This window comes from Gallinula chloropus (assembly GCF_964237585.1).
Source record: "Gallinula chloropus genome assembly, chromosome: 5".
Taxonomy (NCBI): Eukaryota; Metazoa; Chordata; class Aves; order Gruiformes; family Rallidae; genus Gallinula; species Gallinula chloropus.
The window spans coordinates 4870519-4891189 of NC_140090.1; the positions used below are offsets into that span (position 1 = coordinate 4870519).

Below are 20671 nucleotides of genomic sequence, written 5' to 3' on the forward strand. Positions count from 1 at the left end.
AGAGTGAAAAATTGAACCTGTAGCTTGAACTATTAGTAAAAGACAAACATTAGTAAAAAAGTATTAACAATCTGTTATCTTTCAAAACCTGGACTGTATAGATTCAGTACTTTAGCTACCCTACAAGCTTCACTTTCCTCAGAGACACAATGAATTGTTTTCACAGCTCCTGAATTTAATGCAGGTGCAAAACTATGACCTCAAAATCCACCATTTATCTCCCTGTGATTCCCATGAGAGCTAGCCCAAACTTGATGTATAGGTGCTATTTAGAAAAAGATTTTGAGGTTCTTACTCTTCCTGGGTTTGTCTCACAACCAAGGTTCAGCTGATATCAAAATAAGGTGTATTCTACTATGACCTTCTGTCATATCTTGATTTATATTAAGCTTGCCTAACTTTATAGGGAAACCATCAGTGACTCTTAGAGCTGTATAGTAGCACAAGTGCCTCAAAGGTACTGGCAGTGAATTCAAACCCTTTTTGACACCGTAGACCATCACAGCTTTATATTCTGGGCTTTTTCTATCAACAGTCACTTCATGGAAAATGGTCCTTCTCTAAGACCATGTCACTTGACAGATGAAAGTAGCTGTCCTGCAGATGCAAGTAGAAAAACAAAGCCACAGTCACTGCAATAGAGATACCTGGTCTGCTGTACAATTATCCAGCCCCTGCTGAATTAAAAAGCAATGACGTCAGTGTAATCAAAACCTCTTGAGTGAGACAGAGCTTTCCAACTGATTAAGATTCTGGTGCTATTCTTTCTAACAATATTCTAGTTAAAGAAACTGCTCTTACCCTTCACAGGTGCTAAAAATAATAACAAATGCTTTACTTGCAGTTCTTTCAGCTTTCCCCTACACATTGCAACCAGTGGAATAGCTTTTACTGCAGCAAGGACTTCAAAAACTACCCATCTTCAGGGAATTTTAGAGCACAGGTAGACACTGTGAAGGCCTTTGGGTTTCCCTGAGCAGCAGGAAATGCTCAAAGAGTGTGAAAATTCAGACCAGCAAAAAAGCCTTTGAGCCAAAATGGAGGAGGCCTCACTTCTTCCTTCAAATCTTTTCTCACCCTTGGAGTAGAATAAAAAGAAGTGCTACCAGGAGTCATTTTCTATGTATTTCATACCAAAAATCAGACACATTGAGTATCATCACAGAGAAAGTTTTAGTTGATCATTGAAAAAGATTATGTGCTGAACAGCTAAAGACTTAGGCTCTTAGTTGCCATTTAGGCCAAGGTGTTATTTATGTCTTAAAACAACTCCAGGTGAAGTACTGTTTAAATGTAAGCAGTTTTTCTTCATTGCTTTTAGCTATCTGGGGCAAATCTCTAAAAATCTGGGCCACACTAATTTAACAATGAAATATTTTTCCTGCTGCTTTAACAGTTCAGAGTTCATTTTGCCTGATCCAAACTAAGCCGCGTTAAAACTGCCGTAAATGCTCACACAGCCCTTGACACTGGCTCACACGAATTTAAAACTGTTCCCGGCTTTCTCAAGCATATCACCTCCAAGATGACTACCTTGAAAGATAAACAGTAACCTTTTTGGTTTAGCCCACTGTATCACACCAGAGAAGGTATCTGCAATGTAAATCCAGTTAATTAAACAGTTAACGAAACTAGAACTTCAAAATTTTGGACCCTTTGGAAAATTCAGTATGCAGCAGTTAACAGGTTTTAAACAGCTAATTGTTCAACTTTTACTTTTCAAGTACACCATGTATTTTAAATAGAATTAATAAATTTTAAAAGTAAATTGGACTGTATCTTTTAACTGTTGGTGATTTGTCTACTTTCTACTTTTTATTATGCTTCATTTTTTATAATAAAGAAGGGATTTTTTTTTTTCATTCCTGTTCTAGTTGATAGCAGTTCTTCCATGCTTCTCAAAGCTAATGTAATAAAACTACATAAAATGTTTAAGAAAAGCCCCATTAAAATATACAAAGCATATTAATTCATGAAGTCAAAGTCAAAGCAGAGTGGAAATATGAGCTTTAATAAAACTACGTCCGTTGTAAATAACTATTCAAGCACAGTCGTTTTTTTGCAAATTGCATGGGATATAGCTCAGTCTACTCGAAGCAAAGAATCGCTCAGCGGGATAAATGCATCTTAGTCAGAAATAGATTAAAAGATACAGCTGAGCCATCAATAAGAACCAGATAGCACGGTATTGTTTGCTGTTTGTTTTGAAGATGTAATTGCAGATCCCAGTATTTCAATAAATCTGTGCACATCATGGAAAGAATTGTAGAGAGGAACTGGGGCAATGCGAAGAGCATTTGGTTCTCGCATGTCACACTGCAAAACAGAAAAGGAATGCTTGGTAAATTCAGGTCACTTCAGATTTACCTCAGATTACATTACATGGCCTCTTGCTCTATAAAGAAGAATGATTAGATCAACAAGGAGACACATGTAAAAACTTTGAGACCCTCAAGAAACTACTGTGCGTTATTGTGAAGAACAGAGCAAGAAGAATAGTGGGTTGTCTAAAAAAATGTATGCAAGGGGCTCAGGATGGGCAGGACTCTAGCAGTGCCACTGAGGGGCTCCAAACCAGCTATGTATCTCCACAATTCACCTTAGTGCCAATAGCAATGCACAGCCAAAGAGGTACATAGGTGACAACAAAGCTACCAGAGGACAGAAACATGCCAGTATGACAGAGTGCCTTGCACTACAGGTACAAGTAATGTTGGAGGGCTGGCAGTATTTTTCTTCCTGCCTCTTGTGAATTTGAACATTCAGCTGAATAGAATAATCTCTCATATTTGAAGCACATTACAGCATCACTAGAGACAAGCCAACAGGCCTCGTGCCCTCTTAAAAGCAGCAGTTCCTGGAATTCCCTGGCAGCACCAAAACAGCAGCATATTTAGCCTAGAAGAGTCGCCCCTTGGGGACACAAGTCACCAGCAGAAATAAAACTCATATATCATTTATATGGCATTACGCTATCAGCCTCACCTCCCAGTACTTCTAAATCACGAGACAGAGAGACTTAAATTTAGCTTTTATTCTTTTTGAACAGTGCTCACTGGTAGCGGTGCCATCACATGGCACTGCCGTTCAGTGGCCTCTTATCTCTGAGTCCTGTAACACCTCTCTAAAGAAATTCCATCTTTTTCATTTTCCTACCCCAATACCTCGCAACAAGCAAGGGTTTAGCCATTTACAGATCAGAAACGGGTCTGGTGAAGATTCACAGCTCCTTGTCACTGCCAGGTGATGGGTGTATGAGCTGTCATGGTGAGCACTGCCTGAGCACTGCTGACTGCCAGCACCCCAGGGTGGCAGAAACCTCCTCTTTGTGGTCTCTGGCCTCACGCCTGGACCCAGGCCAGGCAACCTGGACAACCACACTGAACAGGAAATGCTTGTGCAGGCATTATATTGCACTGAATGGCTCCAACACACTTGCATTTGTGGTTTCACAGTAATTTGCTGTGTTTAGGGTTTTTTTTTTCTGCCTGCCTTTCCTATTCAGATCATCAGCTTCAAATCCATAATGTCTCCCACCATAGTGCACCCATGAAGCAGCTTTGACCTCAGTAGCTCTTTAAACACAGCTCTGACTCCTGGGTGCTACTCACAGATATATTGGAAATAAAACCATAAAGGATAATCTACAGACTAACAAATAACTTATAAAATTACTTACTAGATTGAAGATGCTAAGTAAGCAAATTTCATCATTCCCACTCTTTTTTGGCCTTATACAAGACTGCAAAAATTATTACTTTGGTGTGGTATAGGTTTACAAAACCGTGAATAAGAAGGTTTGCTTTACTCACAGCTACTCCTCTCTTCTCCAGCTCTTTAAACACGGATTTGATGGGAAGGGAAAAGGATAGTGTGAGTTGGCATCCTCTTTCCTCAATCTGAGATGGTGTTATTATTTTCACAAAGGGCTTCTCCAGATTTGTTTTATCCTCACTGTAGTAATGCTTTATCAGGTATTCCAAGTAACCAGTGAGTAGAACAGATTTTTTTCTCAATGCTTTCATTGTAGTTTGAGCAAAAACCTGTAAGAATTTAAAGCATTGGAGTGATTAAATAAAAAGGGAGTGAAGATGACTAAGGCTATTTCAGAACATTTTAATAATTTTGGTTATACAGGGACCAAGCTCTGTCATTCTTACTTTGCTAGGCAGATTTCTCTATAAATATTATCAATGGAATCAAGTAATAATATTGGATAGATGAGATCATTATATATAATGTCTTTAAATAACAAAAGACATTTCTGTCTACTGTTGAATTTTTACTCACGTCATATCTGCATAAATGAATTTGCACACAAAAACAGTTTGCTAAGAGACTATTCTTTCACATATCTGAAGAGGATCTATTAATTCTCTATACATTTGGTAAGTTTGCATGAAACTCAAAATCAAATACAAGCTTTTCCTGGTACGTACCTTGAGTAACACATGCCAAGGGTCAAGAATGAAACATCATGACAGATCTACAGACTCTTTGAAAACACAAAACACTTACTAATGTATGGACTTTACCATTTTAAGTCCTGTACAGGCAGAGTTGCAGGCTCTGTCTCCACTAGCCCATAAGAAGGGAAAAAAATTAATATTTACTGGATTCCGGTTTAACATCTCCATGCTCCTGCACAGCTACAAGGGCTGGTGAGCTGCAGAAACTCAAGCTGTTGTAAGGCATGCAAAAGTGATAGCTTAAAATCGGCTGTACTGCTTTGCCACACAAAGGGCAACAAACAATGTGGCAGAAGAGCTTGGGAGAAGGTACACGACACTTTCTGCTTGTGCTCTGGAAAGGCTCAGTTATAGGGAACAATACAAAATATGACTCCAGAAACAATTCATCCCTGCCTTGCCCAAAACCTTCCTTCTCCCTGTGCAAGTAGCTTCAGGGAAAGATGATGTGATATATATATGAAAGAATCCTGTAGTCCCTTCAAATCAGATTCTGGCACAGAAACACCATACAGTTGCTCATGGACAATTATGCCTCCACTGACCACAGCTACAAAACCAGAGGCAAGGCAGGTAAAATCCATGACCTTCACCCTCAAGAACTCAATGCTCCACACTGAAAGAGTAGCACAATTAAGATTACTTTTAACCTGGAAGAGTGTATAAAGAAGTAACCAAGAATTTCTCCTTAAAAAACAACAAAGCCTGGTTCCCAACAGCACCTGGGAATGACTCTCTTGTAGAAGATCCCAAGTATTACTCTGTGATGCTGTTGCAGTCAAAAGACACTGCACAAAACCAAAAGTCCCTCTGTGATTTCTCTGTGAGAACGAACATGGCTGCTGTAAAATGGTCTTTGCACAGAGACAGTGCTGTCACAGAAATGAATGTGACAGGGACCAGAGCCACCAGCAGCCAGGACTTGTACAGGTCACCAGAATCTGTAGGTGCTTCCCTCACCACACAGTCAAGCAGAGCGTAACCACGACTACTCAGCACGTTATTGAGGGTAAAACAGAGAGCTGCCTCCTGTCCCTCTGGGCATGCACGAGGGATGGATCTCCTTAGGCTGCATGCAAAAATCTGTCTGCTCAGGCTTTGTACAAGAAATATTTGGTCTCCTGGGTGAAATTTTTTGGAAGAGATGTTTTAAACGTGGTCATATATCGCTCCCCTTTTTTCCTTAAAAGGGAGCAGCTACCAGTGTAACAGTCACTTTAAGCATTATTGAGGAATAACATGCATTAACACTTGCAGTTTTCATTGTTTCCATTGGAAACACTGCCTTCTGCTTAATGTGTCCCAGTGAAGGTGGCATGCAATTTCACTAGCCATCTCTTGCCAGACATGAGAACTATTTTGTTTTCCACTGTATTAGAGCAATTAGCACTGGGAAATCCTGGCTGTGCCAAAAGGTAATGCAGGCACAGAAAGGGGAAGCGATGGAAACTGCTCAGCCCTCATTGTTCGAGGCTCCCTGCAGTGGGCTAAATGACATCAACCCACACAAACTGGAGCACTGACAATCTGGGTCATAGCAGAATAGCTTTCAGCTTATCTCGAAGGTCATATAAAGTTTAAAAAAATATATTGGATGTTTAAGGGCTAACAAAATAAATTGTCAGGCAGAACGAGAAGCATCGCTGTGCCCTTTGCAGTCCTTCAGCATTACATGTAAGCTAGAGAGAACACAACTGGTGATTTTCTGAGTTTGTTTGCTTAAGACACTGGGTTTTTTTTCAGTAAATAAAGACAAGGGACATACAGTGTATGGACACTGCTCTTTGTTCCAGCACCAGCATTGCTGTTACACTAGCACTGATGGAACACTAGCAGAAATAATATTCTCTCATTTATGCCGATGGCAAAACCTTGTTAACCAAGGCTGGCTTGAAAAGCAGCTTAGGCAGATTTTTAGCATATGTAGCACATAGTAGGGAAACCTCTGTAAGCCCATCCTTTTTAGCTGCAAAGATCTGGAATCCTGTATTTCAGGGGTGAACCATCCATAAGAGAAAGGCTGCTTTAAATTGATACGAAACACAGCACGATGCGAGGTGCTTTGAGGACAGCTGCGTGCCTTCAGACAGGGCTGGACTGTGCTCTCCAAGATGGACCAGAGGGCCTCCCTAGGCCAGCAGGGATTAGCTCTGCATGGCAGGATGGCCCTTTCCACAGCCACGGTCTCAGTGATTCACATGGAGATGGGTCAGAAATGTGGCTTTGCTTTGGCCACCAAAAAACTAACAGAGAGAGGTAACAACCCATTCTGATGCTGTACCACACACATGAATTCCCCTTCTAGGGACTATTCCCCAACAGCTTCTGTCTTTTCTGTTTGCAATAAAAGGAGCTCCTTGAGCTGCTGGTTCGATTTAGATGCCAGGACACCCAATGGCCACATCTATTTTCTTTCATGAAGAAGTCTGAAATATATGTAGATGCAACTCCGGATGCAAATTTTTAGATTTATGTGATTCTTTCCCAGAAAGACCTTAAACAGCATCTTTTGTTGAGTTGTACCTGGGCCAAATTCGAGTATCTCTGTGGGAAAAGCTGCTGTTTGTACTGAGCCCCTAAAAACCAGCTTGGAGGTGCAAACCTCAAGTACACTGGGTGTGACAACAAAGTTTGTAAGAGCAATGAAGGGATGAGTATATTTAAAGGCCTTGGTCTTTCAGGGTTGTGGAGTTATTTCAGTTGGCTTCCATTTTTTTTTAAGGGAGACAGCAATAATAAGCGTAACATTCATTTAACATTTTTATACTCCTAAATTCAGGCTCAAAGTAAAGCAATTACTTACCTCTAAACTAGCTTGCAGAGCACAGACCAGTAAAATTGGAGGATTCGATAACCGAAATCCATTAATTCCTTCACTTAGTTGTAATTCTGGAAAATGAATAACTTATATTAGTGTTTTTGATTTCTGCCTTTTAATGGATTGAACCTTATCTTGAAGTCCGTCCTTATGCAATAAAATATTTCACTAATGTGGCCTGTAGGAATCAGTCATTAAAGGGAAATAGTAATCTATTCACAGCTAATACTTTTAACTTCGAGAGAAGCCCAATTTTATCCAGCAGAAGACTTCATTAGCAGCTTCATGGCGACTAGAGAACCGCAATTAATTTGTTTAAATGGTGTGTGTTAAAACCACCTTTACACTTGAATCTCTTTTAACACTGGCACAAACCAGAGAAATTCCAAGTCAGCAGAGGCACGCTCATGCGGAGCCGCAGTGCTGCCACGAGCAGGGAATCACGTTCCTTAACTTTATTAAGCTGACGAGACACGTGGGAGACTGCATATGCAGCTAAGTGTAGCTTCGGGCCACGTAGAGAAGTTGCATAGACTTCAGGGCTGTGAAATTTCTCAAAATCTATTTAATAAATCTATAAAGCCTCGCTGTAAGTTCTGTGTCAACGTTTATATTTCATGCTCCAACACCAGAACAAGAGGATGCTGCGGAAGAAATGCCTTTCGTGCACAGCAGACTGGCTAATTTCATCATGATCACGGCCCCAGCTTCCCTAAAAACTGCCCATGGAAATGAATAAACAACGTTTTTCTTCTTCCAACGGTAGCTCAAGGCAATTTGTGTCTCCTGATGGCTTTCCATAGTGCTACTCTTTTACATTTGGTCAGAAAACAAAGAGGAAGAGGAGAAGACAAGGCTATTAGAGCAGTGTTCTCCAGCCAAAGTCACATCAATAGGTGCTGCAACAGGAAAATTAAAGATATAGTAAAAACAAAGCAACCAATCACACCAAAAAGCTCCTTTTCCCTGCTGATCCCTCAGGATACTCTCTGCTGTACTTGAAAGCGGAGCTGAACAGCCTCGCTGGAAAGGAGTCCTCGTTTCATGGTGGTGCAATGAATTGGGGGTTGGACCCAATGATCTCTTGAGATCCCTTCCAATCCCTACGATTCTGTGATTCTGTGAATACTTAGCTATTTCAGAGCAGGTTTGGTTTTAACTTATAACCCATCCTTCACTAGTGCAAGGGATTTCGAGATGCTGAAACACTAGTGGCAATTCATGACTTATGTCAGGTTGCCTTACCTTGCCTTTATTTCTACAATTTCTCATTAATTCCAGTGGAACTAATCCTAAAGGTAAGATATGTCCCATGGGAATGACAGCAGGTCCTCGATCCTCAGAGTCTTACGTGTTTAATTCTCTGAGACAGTGTGAAAGTTTCATCCACATTCCATATCTGCATTTTAAAGATATTTCAGCAAAATGTCTAGAAGCAGCAAGGCAGACCCATATACCTAGAGACCATATTTATTCCCACATTTATTTTAATTCCATTGCATTACATAATAGGGTGAGTTTAGCTTAATGCCTTTAACATAAGCAAGGAAATACAAAATTCTAAACTTTCTCCTCAAACCACTATGAAAGTGAAGCTGGGTATATATAAATGTATCAAATAAAGTACAATTTAAAGAGGAAAAGTACATACTATTTTCCATGAGGAATCGTGTTTTGAAGTCATGTCCCCACCAGCCGATTAGCCTAGGATTTTGTAACAGAAGTAAATTAATTCCAATCTTGGTAACATATCTTTTAATTTAGATTTGAGAATTAAGAAGTAAGATTAATACATACATACATTTCTAATAACACACTGTATTTCTAACAATGGCTTAAAAATGCAATAAATCCTATGAATAGCTAGCAGTAAAAACTTAATATTACTATTTAGGAATTTCTCTCTAATGATAAAGTGTACCACATAGTTCAATTAACTAACGATTTCTAAAAATGTCCATTTTGTCTGAATTCATTTCACAAAATGAAAAATAGAACAGAAATATTGCCACTGTTTTGTTCCAGGGCATTAAATCCAACCTTCCCTTATTAAACTTAGTTTAATAAATATTGTACACTAAAAGGTGTTATAAAATCTGTCTCTAGTTACACCAAGAAAAGGAGTTAGAGATGGACTAACAGACAACAGGACCTCAGGAGGAGGATTGTGCAGGCATTGCCTTTTCCTTACTTTGAGACATCAGTGTGAACTCTGAGATTATTTTAATATTCAGTTCAGGAGAACTTCAAATTAAGAGCCAAACAAGTTTAATTCAAAAATAATTTTTAAGATTGCTTCCAGAAAAAAAGCCAATGTCAATTACTCAGAAAATCATTTATCCAAGCTCATACCTTAAGATCATGCTACATTTCTAACTCCTATTTGCTCAAAAATGAGCTCAAGGACAATCAATAAGAGTTTTGCAAAGGAGCTGGATACAGTGGATCATCTAATTCCCAAGACACTGCAAATAAAGCCAATATTGCAAAATCAAGGAGCATCTCCCCACCTCCCCTGGGTTCTCCACTTCATAATGTGGTAATATCAGTGACTTAAAAAGTCAGTGCTGTCCGAAATTTCCCAGGTATCAATGCTATTACAGTATTAGGAAGTCATCACCACATATTCCTTCCTGATCTTCTAAGGTCTCCAGGACTGGACATATTGGACATCGTTTCTTCCAAGGCTTTGCTCAGTTTTGTCTATGCCAGGCAGCAGAGGTGGTAGTAGTGAAGCCTGGCAAGTACTGAAAGTACTTAATAGTGAAAAGAAAAATCTTTAAGTGGAACCTGTGGTAGATCAGCCTTCCTGGAGGTAAAGGAGGAAAAAACAAAGGCATTGACCCTCTCTAAAGCAGGAGCACTTCTTTGCACAATGCTTGGAAGAGCTTAGCTCTGCAGAGTTAAGACGACATTTGAGTTAAAGACTTGTTATATGAATACTGCATAGTGTAAAATAAAGCACTTCGTATTTCTGTATAACAACATGGGTTTTATGTTTAGCTCTATGAAAGGCTCTGAGCTACATCCAAACATAGTGTATACAGAAAAAAAAAAGAGTATGTTTTTTTCTTTACTGCAGCATGAAGTTTTTATTATTATAAGACCCATGAAAATCAATAGTGCAATATACATTCATTTCAAATGAGATATTACGCTGCCATAATGAATATACCCCAAATAAAGCATAATGCGGCTTCTGCCCAAGCGACTCAGTTACTGACGCTTGGAATCGTAAAAGATATTCCAGCTATTTAATACGGACTGTGTAATATACATAGAACATTTTAGCATAAAGCCTGAATATTATGCTCTACTCCAACATACTACTAATGCCAATGGGCACACCAATTCCAAAAGTTTTTAACAGGGGGAAGAAAAAAATCCATGGGAAAATAGAACATTTGGACTATTACCCTGTAGCAAGGAGGAAACAATACTACGTTCTGTTTGGACCATATCCTAAAGTCAAAGGCAAAATAAACCTCAATGAGAACATTAGTCGGATAGAGCCTGATGAAAAGCACTCTCTGGATGCATTTCGAGAGCTCAAAACTTGCTAACTCTGAAGCTGGCTTCAAACCAGACCTCTGCTGCAGCACCATGTTTGCAACTTGGAAAGTGAAATTTCAGAACTTTTCCAACATGACAGAATGAAGGATTTTCTTAAAGACAGTTTTAGCTGTCTCGCCCTTTCTTACCATAACTTTGACAATTTGTTTTTTTTTTTTTTCTTTATCTTCTTGGCTGTTCTAGAACTTCAGAGGTGTCACTGCAGGATGTGCACTTTGAGGCAGCTCTGGTCCTACACTCTCATTGATCTAATGGTCCATATGGATGTCAGAGTATTTGACATTTAAGTTGACAGGCTTCAAAGCGTGGAAGTTAACAAAATCTTTACAAATTAGCAATTTACTGTTTACAATTTTCTGTGAAAATTTTGAAATGAGGGTTGCCACTGCTATGCCAAATTTCAACCTGTTATGATGGGAAATAGCTAAGGTGTTAAACCCCAAACATAAGGCTTTATAAATGCTCGCTAAAAATAATAGGCAATAAACCCCCACATTAAGATACTGCAGTAAAATTTCTTATTAAAGAGTTGTTACTCTGCATGCAAAATGAGTATTTTGAAATGCAGACACCATTTTGATTGTTCCTGCTTCAAAACCACCAAGATCTAAACTTGTTTTGAATTCCAAACCATAATCTTTGCAAAACACATAACATAGAAGGCTCTGAAAAGCCTTATACGATGTGCTTGTGTTTAGAAACACCTTAAACTTGTTAGTAACAGGACTCCAGAGTTATATCCTTTTCACCACAGATAAGACCCATTTTGTGAAGTGTGTAAAAAATCAGCAGCTGGGGAGAAAAGGGTCTGATTTTGGAAATGTTCCACTATAAACCTGGAGAACGATGTTTGACTTGTCCCTGCTCTTCACATGTAAGTATTTCCAAACTGAACATTAGCCTTGTTTTAACACAGCACTAATAAAAATTACAGTTGGACTTGACTGACCTCAAAGGTCTTTTCCAACCTAGTGATTCTGTCAAAACAGTTATCCCAGTGATAACAGACTTGCAGTGTGCCCAGGTGGCATCCTCCTGCCAATCCCAAGTACCCACAACCCCCCAAAGCTGTTCAGCAGTGGTGTTCCTGGAGCACCTCTGTGGCTAACATCTCTTCATCCAGCAGCAAAAGCTAACATGAAACTCAATGCCACCATACCAAAGAGGAGAATAAGCTAATGCCAAATCAGCTGTGGGTTTTTATGAGATTTGTGCATGTTCTTATGAAATCAATGCTATCAGAGAATAACTTTGATAATAGATCATTCATTCTTCTATTTCATTTCTCAAATAAAGGGTATGTCCTCATGGTTTCACAGCATTGAGACTTTCCCAGGGAATTCTGCAGCTTTCCAGTCCATGCACCAAAGTAGTAGTTTCTAAATGTGCCACATAACATTTAAAGCAAACTGCTACTAGCTGGATTCCATGAAACAAGTAGGCATATAATGAAATATTGCCGAAAGGTTTTCAAATTCCTTATTTTTACCCCAAAATGTTCTCTTATTTTTACAAATCAATGAACAAAGATTTGCTGGGTCGGAAAATTATTCCAGAAAGGAACAGTATCTTCTCATTTAGTCATACTTTCTTTAAGCACATTTACACCAGGGAACAATCCCTTCAATAAGTATTTTTATCTAGCTCATTTTCCTCCTTCATATCTGTCTGCGTTAAGACTGGAGCACTGATTGTTCATAACTTGAGTCATCTCGTTTGTAGTCACATTAATGATGCAAGAGTGCAGGATATAATGATCATGATGTATGCACAGTGCAACATCAAAGAAGATCCAGATAAAGAACACAGGGAAAAAAATACTAAAAAAAAAGATTTCCTTTGACCTTTGCTTCCAAGTTACAGCTGATCATGCTACTCATTTATAATTTACAGGCTGAAGCTACGTGGGTCTTGTTTCCCTTCTTGGGGGGGGAAAGTAAAAAATAAAATAAGAGAAAGAAACGCTTGAGTGGTCATAAGAAAACAGGGAAAGACCATTAATGCAGCCCAACTTTTACAATACAGGGTGTAATGTGCTGGAAGTATCCTGTCATTCTACTGTGTGAGAAGTCATTTTACGTCCATGAGAAAGCACGTTGAAAAGCTACAACGGGAATGCAGTGTGAAATTAGTAATACTTTACATTACACTTGCCAGCTTCTCTGGGCACAGAACAGTTTGCCTTCTCTCTCTTATCTAGAAAATTCATAAGCATTACTTAGATTGCATCTATATTAGGAGCAAATACCAGCAAAGCGTGCTATGTTTATGAAACTGTGGATTAAGCTTAATCATAACCAGGCAGTTTTGGGGCAGGCTGTGTCCATGAAGCAGCCGATGTGGCTGCTGGGTGGGCAGCTCAGCTCTTCATTCACACGCTGCTTTAGTTTTGCAAAATAACTTCTAGGCATTGGCTAAGATTTCTTTTGAGTTTTCCTGCTATTCTTCTAGCTATGAGTGAGAATCAGCACTGAGGAGTTAATGAGATGTCTCCTTGCTTCCAGAGTTTATTACACAGAACCGAGGAGGATATTATGCCACGGCTGCAAAAGCAACCTCACGCAGGAAAAGGAATGAAGTGGCCAATAATAACCATTATGTTCAGTTTCTCGTGGTCCCTACATGTCCATGACACAATTGGCTGGTTGAAGAGCACATCCATTCCCTGTGCTTATTCCTCACAACACCCTGAAGACCTATAACAGACAACCAAGAGGCACGGTGCAGTGTGACATGGGCTTAGAGAATGGAGGTTAACTCTGTCTCCAATATCACTCCATTAGCAGGAAATGAAGAAAATAAACTGCCCATGAGGTCTTAGGAATTAGCTACAAATGGGTGCAGAAAGTCTGGAGGCTGAAGCCAGCCTGGAGCTAGGAACAAACTGTGTCTGACCTATGTCACACAGATTTGAACGCATTTGACCATCATTCTGCTGCCTAGGAACATGGTGGTACCATGTCACTGGTGTCACATCCAGAGTACAGCTCTGCCCAGCTTTCATGCTTCAAATGGCAGGTTGAAAAAAATTTGTTAAAAACATACAGACAGTTCTCTCAAACAAAATGTATTCCTTAATGCATCTCATATTCATCTATGAATATCCAGCTCAACTGAAAGTTCAGTTCCAATCCCTGAAGTACATGCCTCCAGTGTCCTGGGCTCCATACAGCACAATGCAGACAGAAAAAGCTGCCAGGACTTGAGTCCTGAACAAGAGCATCTCCTGATGCAGCCACACACAGACAAAAAAGTCAATCCCAGAAGGCAAACTCATACAAACTGTTGTATCATCTCCTCCAAGACACCTTACTCTCACTCAGACTTACAGAAAGTTCTCCACAAACTCTCAGCACGGAGAAGATCCTCAGGCTCAACAGCAGGGGCACAGTATTTGCCTTTTACTCTGCTTTAATTGGATTCCAGTTTTCTAATTGCAATTTTGTTTACATATATATTTTCATTTCATTTCTATTGCAATAATTTTATTGCAACCACAGGAAGATGCTTTTCTTTTTTGGATTCAATGCCAACATCCCAAATAAATAGCAAGAACGACACCATGCACACACCCCCCCAAAAAGAAACAGAAAGGAAAAAAACCCACCCAAACTATTCACTGCTTTATGTAGCAAATTTTTGGCTCACTAACTAGAGTTTGAGCAGTTTCAGTTCTCTTTGCTACCACAGACTTGTCTGATCATGGATGAGTCATTCAGTCTTTCTGTGCCATGAGCCCTTATCTCTAGAAATGCTGCCCAGTACCACCCTAACTCTGTGAGTGGAGAGAATATAGTTGTTAATGTGTTTGTGTATTTAGTAACAAGGAACATGTAAGAACAGAGGAAAAATATTTCCTTGGGAGTATCTTAAACCAGATTTTTTGAAATACAGACAGGGAAAGGGGATTTGGAGGCAGTGGCTGATGCCACTGTTTTCTTTTTTGCTTCTCTCAGCCTTTCCTCAAATTATTCTGTCAGGCTCAAAAACTGTTTCCAGTGTCAGGCTTCTGCTGAGTTCAGAATTTAATATATTTTTCCTTGATCCGTGTCACCCAGCTGGCACTTACATCAAGAAAATATAAAACTTTCTACTGCTTAATTCCACATGGTGTTTTTACAGCTCTGCTGAAACAAACCTGAAGCCCAAGCAGATGGACAGTGTTATTCCACTGCAACTCCATCCTCTCCATCCTGGGCACCACAGTAAGGTCCTGCTCTGACCAGGGACTCCTCTGCTGAGAGCTTACTGGAAAGGATAACTATTTCAAACAATATTTGATGTGGTGATGAGGGGTCTTGTTTAATCAAAACAAAGGGTAATTGGAGAGTGACTCCTGGTTTCATCACCAAAACGCAGAATTCACAAGTTTTTAACCCTTCTGTGGAGATTAAATTCTTCATATACTGTGAATCTGCCAGTTATGAGGTATACTTCAGAGTACATAGCTCATTTATACATATAAATATATACCCACACACATGTGTATTTATATGTATGGGCTATGATTTGTATGGGGGATTAAGGGACCTAGCAGCTAGCTATAGTGAGCTAGACTCTAGCAATACTTGGAAACCAAACTCTCACTGTCTCCTTCAGAAAACCTTGCCAACACTGCCAGAAGCTATATTTAAACCTTTTTTATTCCCCCCCCCCCCCTCCCTTCTATCTACTTCGATATCCTTTATTCCAAATGGTAAGAAGGGACTTCTTTCATTATCCTGTTCCATACAATGCCTGTTGTTAATTTTAAGTAGGATCTGTTGTTAGAATTAGAACAGCTTTTGAAGCCCAGGTAATTATTAGCCTCAGACTTCTGTAGGTCTGGACTTGCACATACTCTGATGCCTTCCTTACCCTTTTCAACTCATTACAAGTATTTCCTAATTATTAAGCATATGTGACTGGTGAGCAATTCCATACATTATTAATGGGCCAGTCTCTTAGAACTCAGTAGAAAAAAAAAATATCAAAACTCCTTATGAAAAGTTGTGACTGCGAAAGTGGTAACTTTTCATATTTAATATCATTTAGGCTTTTCTTTGTCAAAAGACCAAAGTAATATGATTGTATTAGAGGCTAATAGCATGACATTTTTCTTCTGTTAAGTAGCTTGCATTTTCAGTACCATCTAAAGGGAGACAATTTTTCTCCTCTATTTTGAGGCTTGCCTTGGTTAAGAAATAGCTAAATTCCCTTTCTGCCTAGCAGCAAATTTTTAACAGCAAAGACTGAAATCCTGAGAAACAGTTTCATAGCCTAAACAATGACACTTACTTCACTATGCAACTGTGATGGGTGAACTTAAGAGCAACCATCCCTTTCCCAAAAGTATCTGGGCAGCACTCCACTCCCTGAGCTTTGCTGTTCTATGAGGTGGGGAATTTAATGCAACTGTTGCCCCAATTAGAGAGACTCTTGGGTGAAAAACCTGGGCTGTTTGGTCAATCAAGTGCAAGGTGATTTACAGCTGATAGGTATGGGAAGATAGAGGGTGCACACGCTCCTCTTGAATTGATTTTTTCCTTGTTAGTCTTTTAGACTCAACACAAGTGGGAATATACCAATTTCTACATGTCCCTCCGTATTACCCCTCCAGGTCAAAACAAAAGGAGATGGAGTTCACTTTTGTAGCAGGAAACAAGTTGGTGTGATCAGGGCATGAGAAAGAGAAATGGCTGCAATGCTGCGAATCCAATCAGGGCCCCTTGGAGTCGCGCGGAGCTCTCTACCAAACCTCTAAGGCGCTTGCGATGAGGGATGATAATTCCATTCGCTGTGATCAGGCAAAAGAAAGGTATGATCAAGCAGCAGACAAAAATCGGGAGCCTAAATTAAATCCCAGGAAAAGATCTCACAAAAAAACAACCCCTCTAAGGCTAATGAAGTTGAATTAAAAACTGTTAAATCAGCTTACGAACAACTATTATCACAAAGCACTCATCTATCACTTCCACTAGCCAAATCTCAGACATGTGAAACGGGGGAATACAGCCAACAGTATGTTAGCACATTTAGTAAAGGGAAATCAAATATTCTGCCTAACACCTGAAATTAAAAATCAATCAGGGAGCCAATTTACTCATGGAGATATTAATAAAGTTCTCGGTGATTTTTACAAAGTATTGAATAGCTCCCAATTATATTATGGTGATAAAAAAAAGCATATTACATTCTTTAAGAATTCAGCAATTTTTCTCTAGGCCGTTTCAAATAGATTAAATTATACAAGCAGGAAAAGCAACAATCCTTCCTAGAGGTACTCTTAAATGTGAGACTTAAAGGAGACTTGGATGGTTTTGATTATTATGATGCGTTTACTGAACTATACTGTGTCCTCAATCCCTCGAATGAATCTTTGAGGGGATGATATCTAGATAGATTTCTGAATAATACATGCATCTGACTGAGCTATAAGATAAAAATTTTAAGATCTGGGAAGCTGCACTTCCTCGGGACTTTGTTGTGATTACTGTATTTCAAAAACAATGTTAAAGCAAGACCTTGATCATACTAGAATTCTTATTTAGCTAGAATATAAGAGTTATCACCTCTGCTCTTTGCCTGAAACAAGAAGCAATCCAGATCAGATGAGGTTTTGGTTTCTTTGGTTTGGGTTTTGTAGGGTTTTTTTCTAATGTCAGTGGCTGGAACTTATTGAATTAAAAGTTTTAAGCACCAGCAGAGTTGCCACAAAACTCAGTATGTTTTGTTACATAACATTTACTAACACTAAGTAATACTTGAGGAGAAAAGAACTCAAACTGAGTTTATGGAGCTGGTCACTAAATCAATAAGGAGGGCAGGAATTGGCATCTTCAGCATTATTTTAGAGGGTGCTTTCTCAAAAAGCTGAAATTTCCACCAGCACTAGAGAACATGAGAGCAATGTGACTTAGGGAACTTTTTCTTTACAGAGCCATAGTTGCCCCATTTTTCAGTACACATAAGCCACCAGTATTTTGGGCCCTAAAATAAGCTTGACATGAGGTCCAACAGTGGATTCAGGAGCCCCCAAGCCCTTCTCACAGTGGAAGCTTATAATAGCTTGCTAGAAACTCCAATCAGAAAACTGTCAATGAAAACAGAAGGATGCTGAAAAGTTAGATTAGGAAATTATCAGAATTTTGCTCAATAAACTGTAGGCAGTGAAATGAAATAGTAACTTGGTGAGCTTTGATGAGCTGTTTTGCATGCCATGGGACAGAAAAAACGTAAGTGTCTCCCAAAACAGTTGCAGTGATGTGACTAAGTCCCCAGTATCATGCCCTGCTGACTGAGAAACTAGGAAAAGGAAGGGGAAGAGAGAGGGATACGGTCTCCCTCACAGCATCACACTGGAAACTGTTCCTCAGACACTTGAGCAAGCACTACATTGCTGTAGATTCCCTATAGATTCCACACAGTAGAAGGCAGCAAGAAGCAACTGCCAGCAAGCACTGCAAGTGACTTCAAAGCCACATGAAAAGCAGTGACTGCAATAGCAAGAATTTATTACAGAATCTTAGGGGTTGGAAGGGACCTCAAGAGATCATCGGGTCCAACCCCCCTGCCAAAGCAGGCTCGCTATCTCATATTACACATATTTACCCTCAGCCCCAAACAGGTCTGAAAATAAATATTTTCCAGACAGAAAATGAGAAGGATAGCTTAAAACAAGTAGGCAAGAAGGAACAATATATGCCCAAGAAGCTCCTGACTCAAAGTTGTGTGAAGAAAGGGTTGTCAGACAGGACAGGCTGCCCAGGGAGATGGTAGAGTCACCATCCCTGGAGATACTTAAAAGGCATGCGGATGAAGTGCTTAAGGACATGATCTAGAGGTGGACTAGGCAGGGTTAGGCTGTGGTTGGACTCGATCTTAAGGGTCTTTTCCAACCCAGGTGATTCTATGGGCAAGAAGTAGAGGACACCAGACTTGCCTTGCTGGACTTACCTAACAGTTGGCGTGGGGACAAAAGAAATTATCTAGTTTGCCCACAGCAGCAGTGAAGATAAACGAGATATGACTAAGAGGTATGACTAAACTAGATATGACTAAGAGGTATGACTAAACTAGATATGACTAAAAAGAAGATGATGTATGTCCTGGTAAGAGCATCTTCTACTGGCTGTGTGCTGGAGAGATGAAGGTTCAGCCAGGTGAGAGGGTATGAGGACCAGAAACCCCATGAACAGGTGGAAACAAATAAGCACAAGTACTAAACCAAGCAAAAAAGACCACCACACCCCCACCATTCCCCCATCTCCCCAGTGCACACACGCAGAATATCAACTTCACAAGAAATAGATCCTGAATTATTACCTTAACCTGGACAATGACCTCCCAATTACCTTTAAAAATGCTTACAGTTCGAATCAGGTGTTGGCTGTGGCATGAATCACAATATGAGCTGTGTGCATGATCACAGAGCTGTGGCTCAAGCCTGGACAGGGACACAAATAGCTCTGGGAGCCATGCAGTGCAGGAGACCCCAGCTGAACCCATAACTGACAATTACAGGGATATACTCCAGGGGACATAAATGGGGAGGGAAAAAGGTAACTGTATTAATGGCACAAAAGCATAATGACTATTGCTGGTACTTTAAGCTTAGAGCAATTTCAAAGCATACCGTGATCTCAAAGTACATTCAGTAAGAAAGAATTAGAAACAATTCCCCACTGTTGGCTAATGAACTAATACAGAAGCATGAACAAATCCAATTTTTAAAGGATAGGTGTAGACCACAGCTTTAAATGAGAATCTTAGGAGGAAAGCTTCATAGAAAGTACCAACAGTGAAAATATGAAGTAGAAAAAGTGAAAAATGATCAAATACAGAGACAACATCTAGAAGGAAATCCCAAATGCAAAATTGCATTAGTTCTAGCACATTTCTGCACAGAGGTAAGAGAACTCTTAAGGGAAACAGAAGATTTACTTGACATGTTTTTTTGAAAATAAACTTTTTCTTCCCTAAGAGAGAAAGGTTCTGTGAGATGGATATAGGACCATACAAATTGAGGTAATCATAAGAAGGGAGATAACTAGTGTCTCTCTCTGTGACTTACTATAAAAAAACAGGGACAAAGGAGATTTTTCTTTCCATTTTGTTAGGGCGTGTGACACTAGCTCGAGTGTTACATCCCTGGAAGCTCATTCAGCAGGAAGGAAACTTAACTTGCTGCCTTCTTTTATTGAGCAAAAACAAGACACAGCAGAAAAGGGTTTTCAAAACTACCGGTCTCAATGTGGAGAAAGGAGGCACAGAGAGCAGGCAGCTTACAACACAAATCCTTTGAAGTAGGGGGGAAAAAATATTAAAAAAAAAGAATCACAGCCACCATACAGACTCAGAGGAGAGCCCCAGGATCTCTTCCTTGCTAGTTAACAGGATGCTAGAGTTGCCCCTAGGCTACATTCACCTTTTCCATCAGGCTAAGCCTGTTGGATTCCTTTCATCTGTTCAAGCAGTTGTGTCTTACACCATCTGATGAGGAAAGTTAGAGGCAGCAGATGGGAAGCCACATCCACAAGGAACAGGGCCACCTCCCTCTCATTTCCCAGTCTGGGTGTGGGAAAGGGCCATGACGGAGCAGATTAACTGGTGTATGTCCCATCAGTCTGGTGGAGGAGGAGAGATGCATGAGAACTTTGATGCTACTCAGATCTCACATATAAACTCACTAGTTTACCAAGTGATTGCTAAAGAATGAATACCATTAATCACATATTATAAGAATTTGACCAGGCTCAGCATTGTAATAAAGAGTTATTTTTAAAAAGGCTATGACAAGCATCATGCTGTAAATTACATTTCCTCACATTGT

At 39.8% G+C, this 20671-nt stretch overlaps 1 protein-coding gene across 1 annotated transcript in view; it reads right to left on the reverse strand.

Annotated features, from left to right (window-relative positions):
- Window positions 1-2028: 2028 nt before the first annotated feature.
- Window positions 2029-20671, reverse strand: part of KYNU (kynureninase) — a 55157-nt gene continuing 36514 nt past the window's right edge. The window contains exons 10-13 of the mRNA XM_084264953.1: window positions 8939-8991; window positions 7273-7358; window positions 3813-4043; window positions 2029-2316 (exon numbers count right to left, since the gene is read on the reverse strand). Of these exons, the coding sequence (XP_084121079.1) occupies window positions 2164-2316; window positions 3813-4043; window positions 7273-7358; window positions 8939-8991 (523 nt within the window). The 3' untranslated portion in view covers window positions 2029-2163. The remainder of the gene's footprint in view (window positions 2317-3812; window positions 4044-7272; window positions 7359-8938; window positions 8992-20671) is intronic.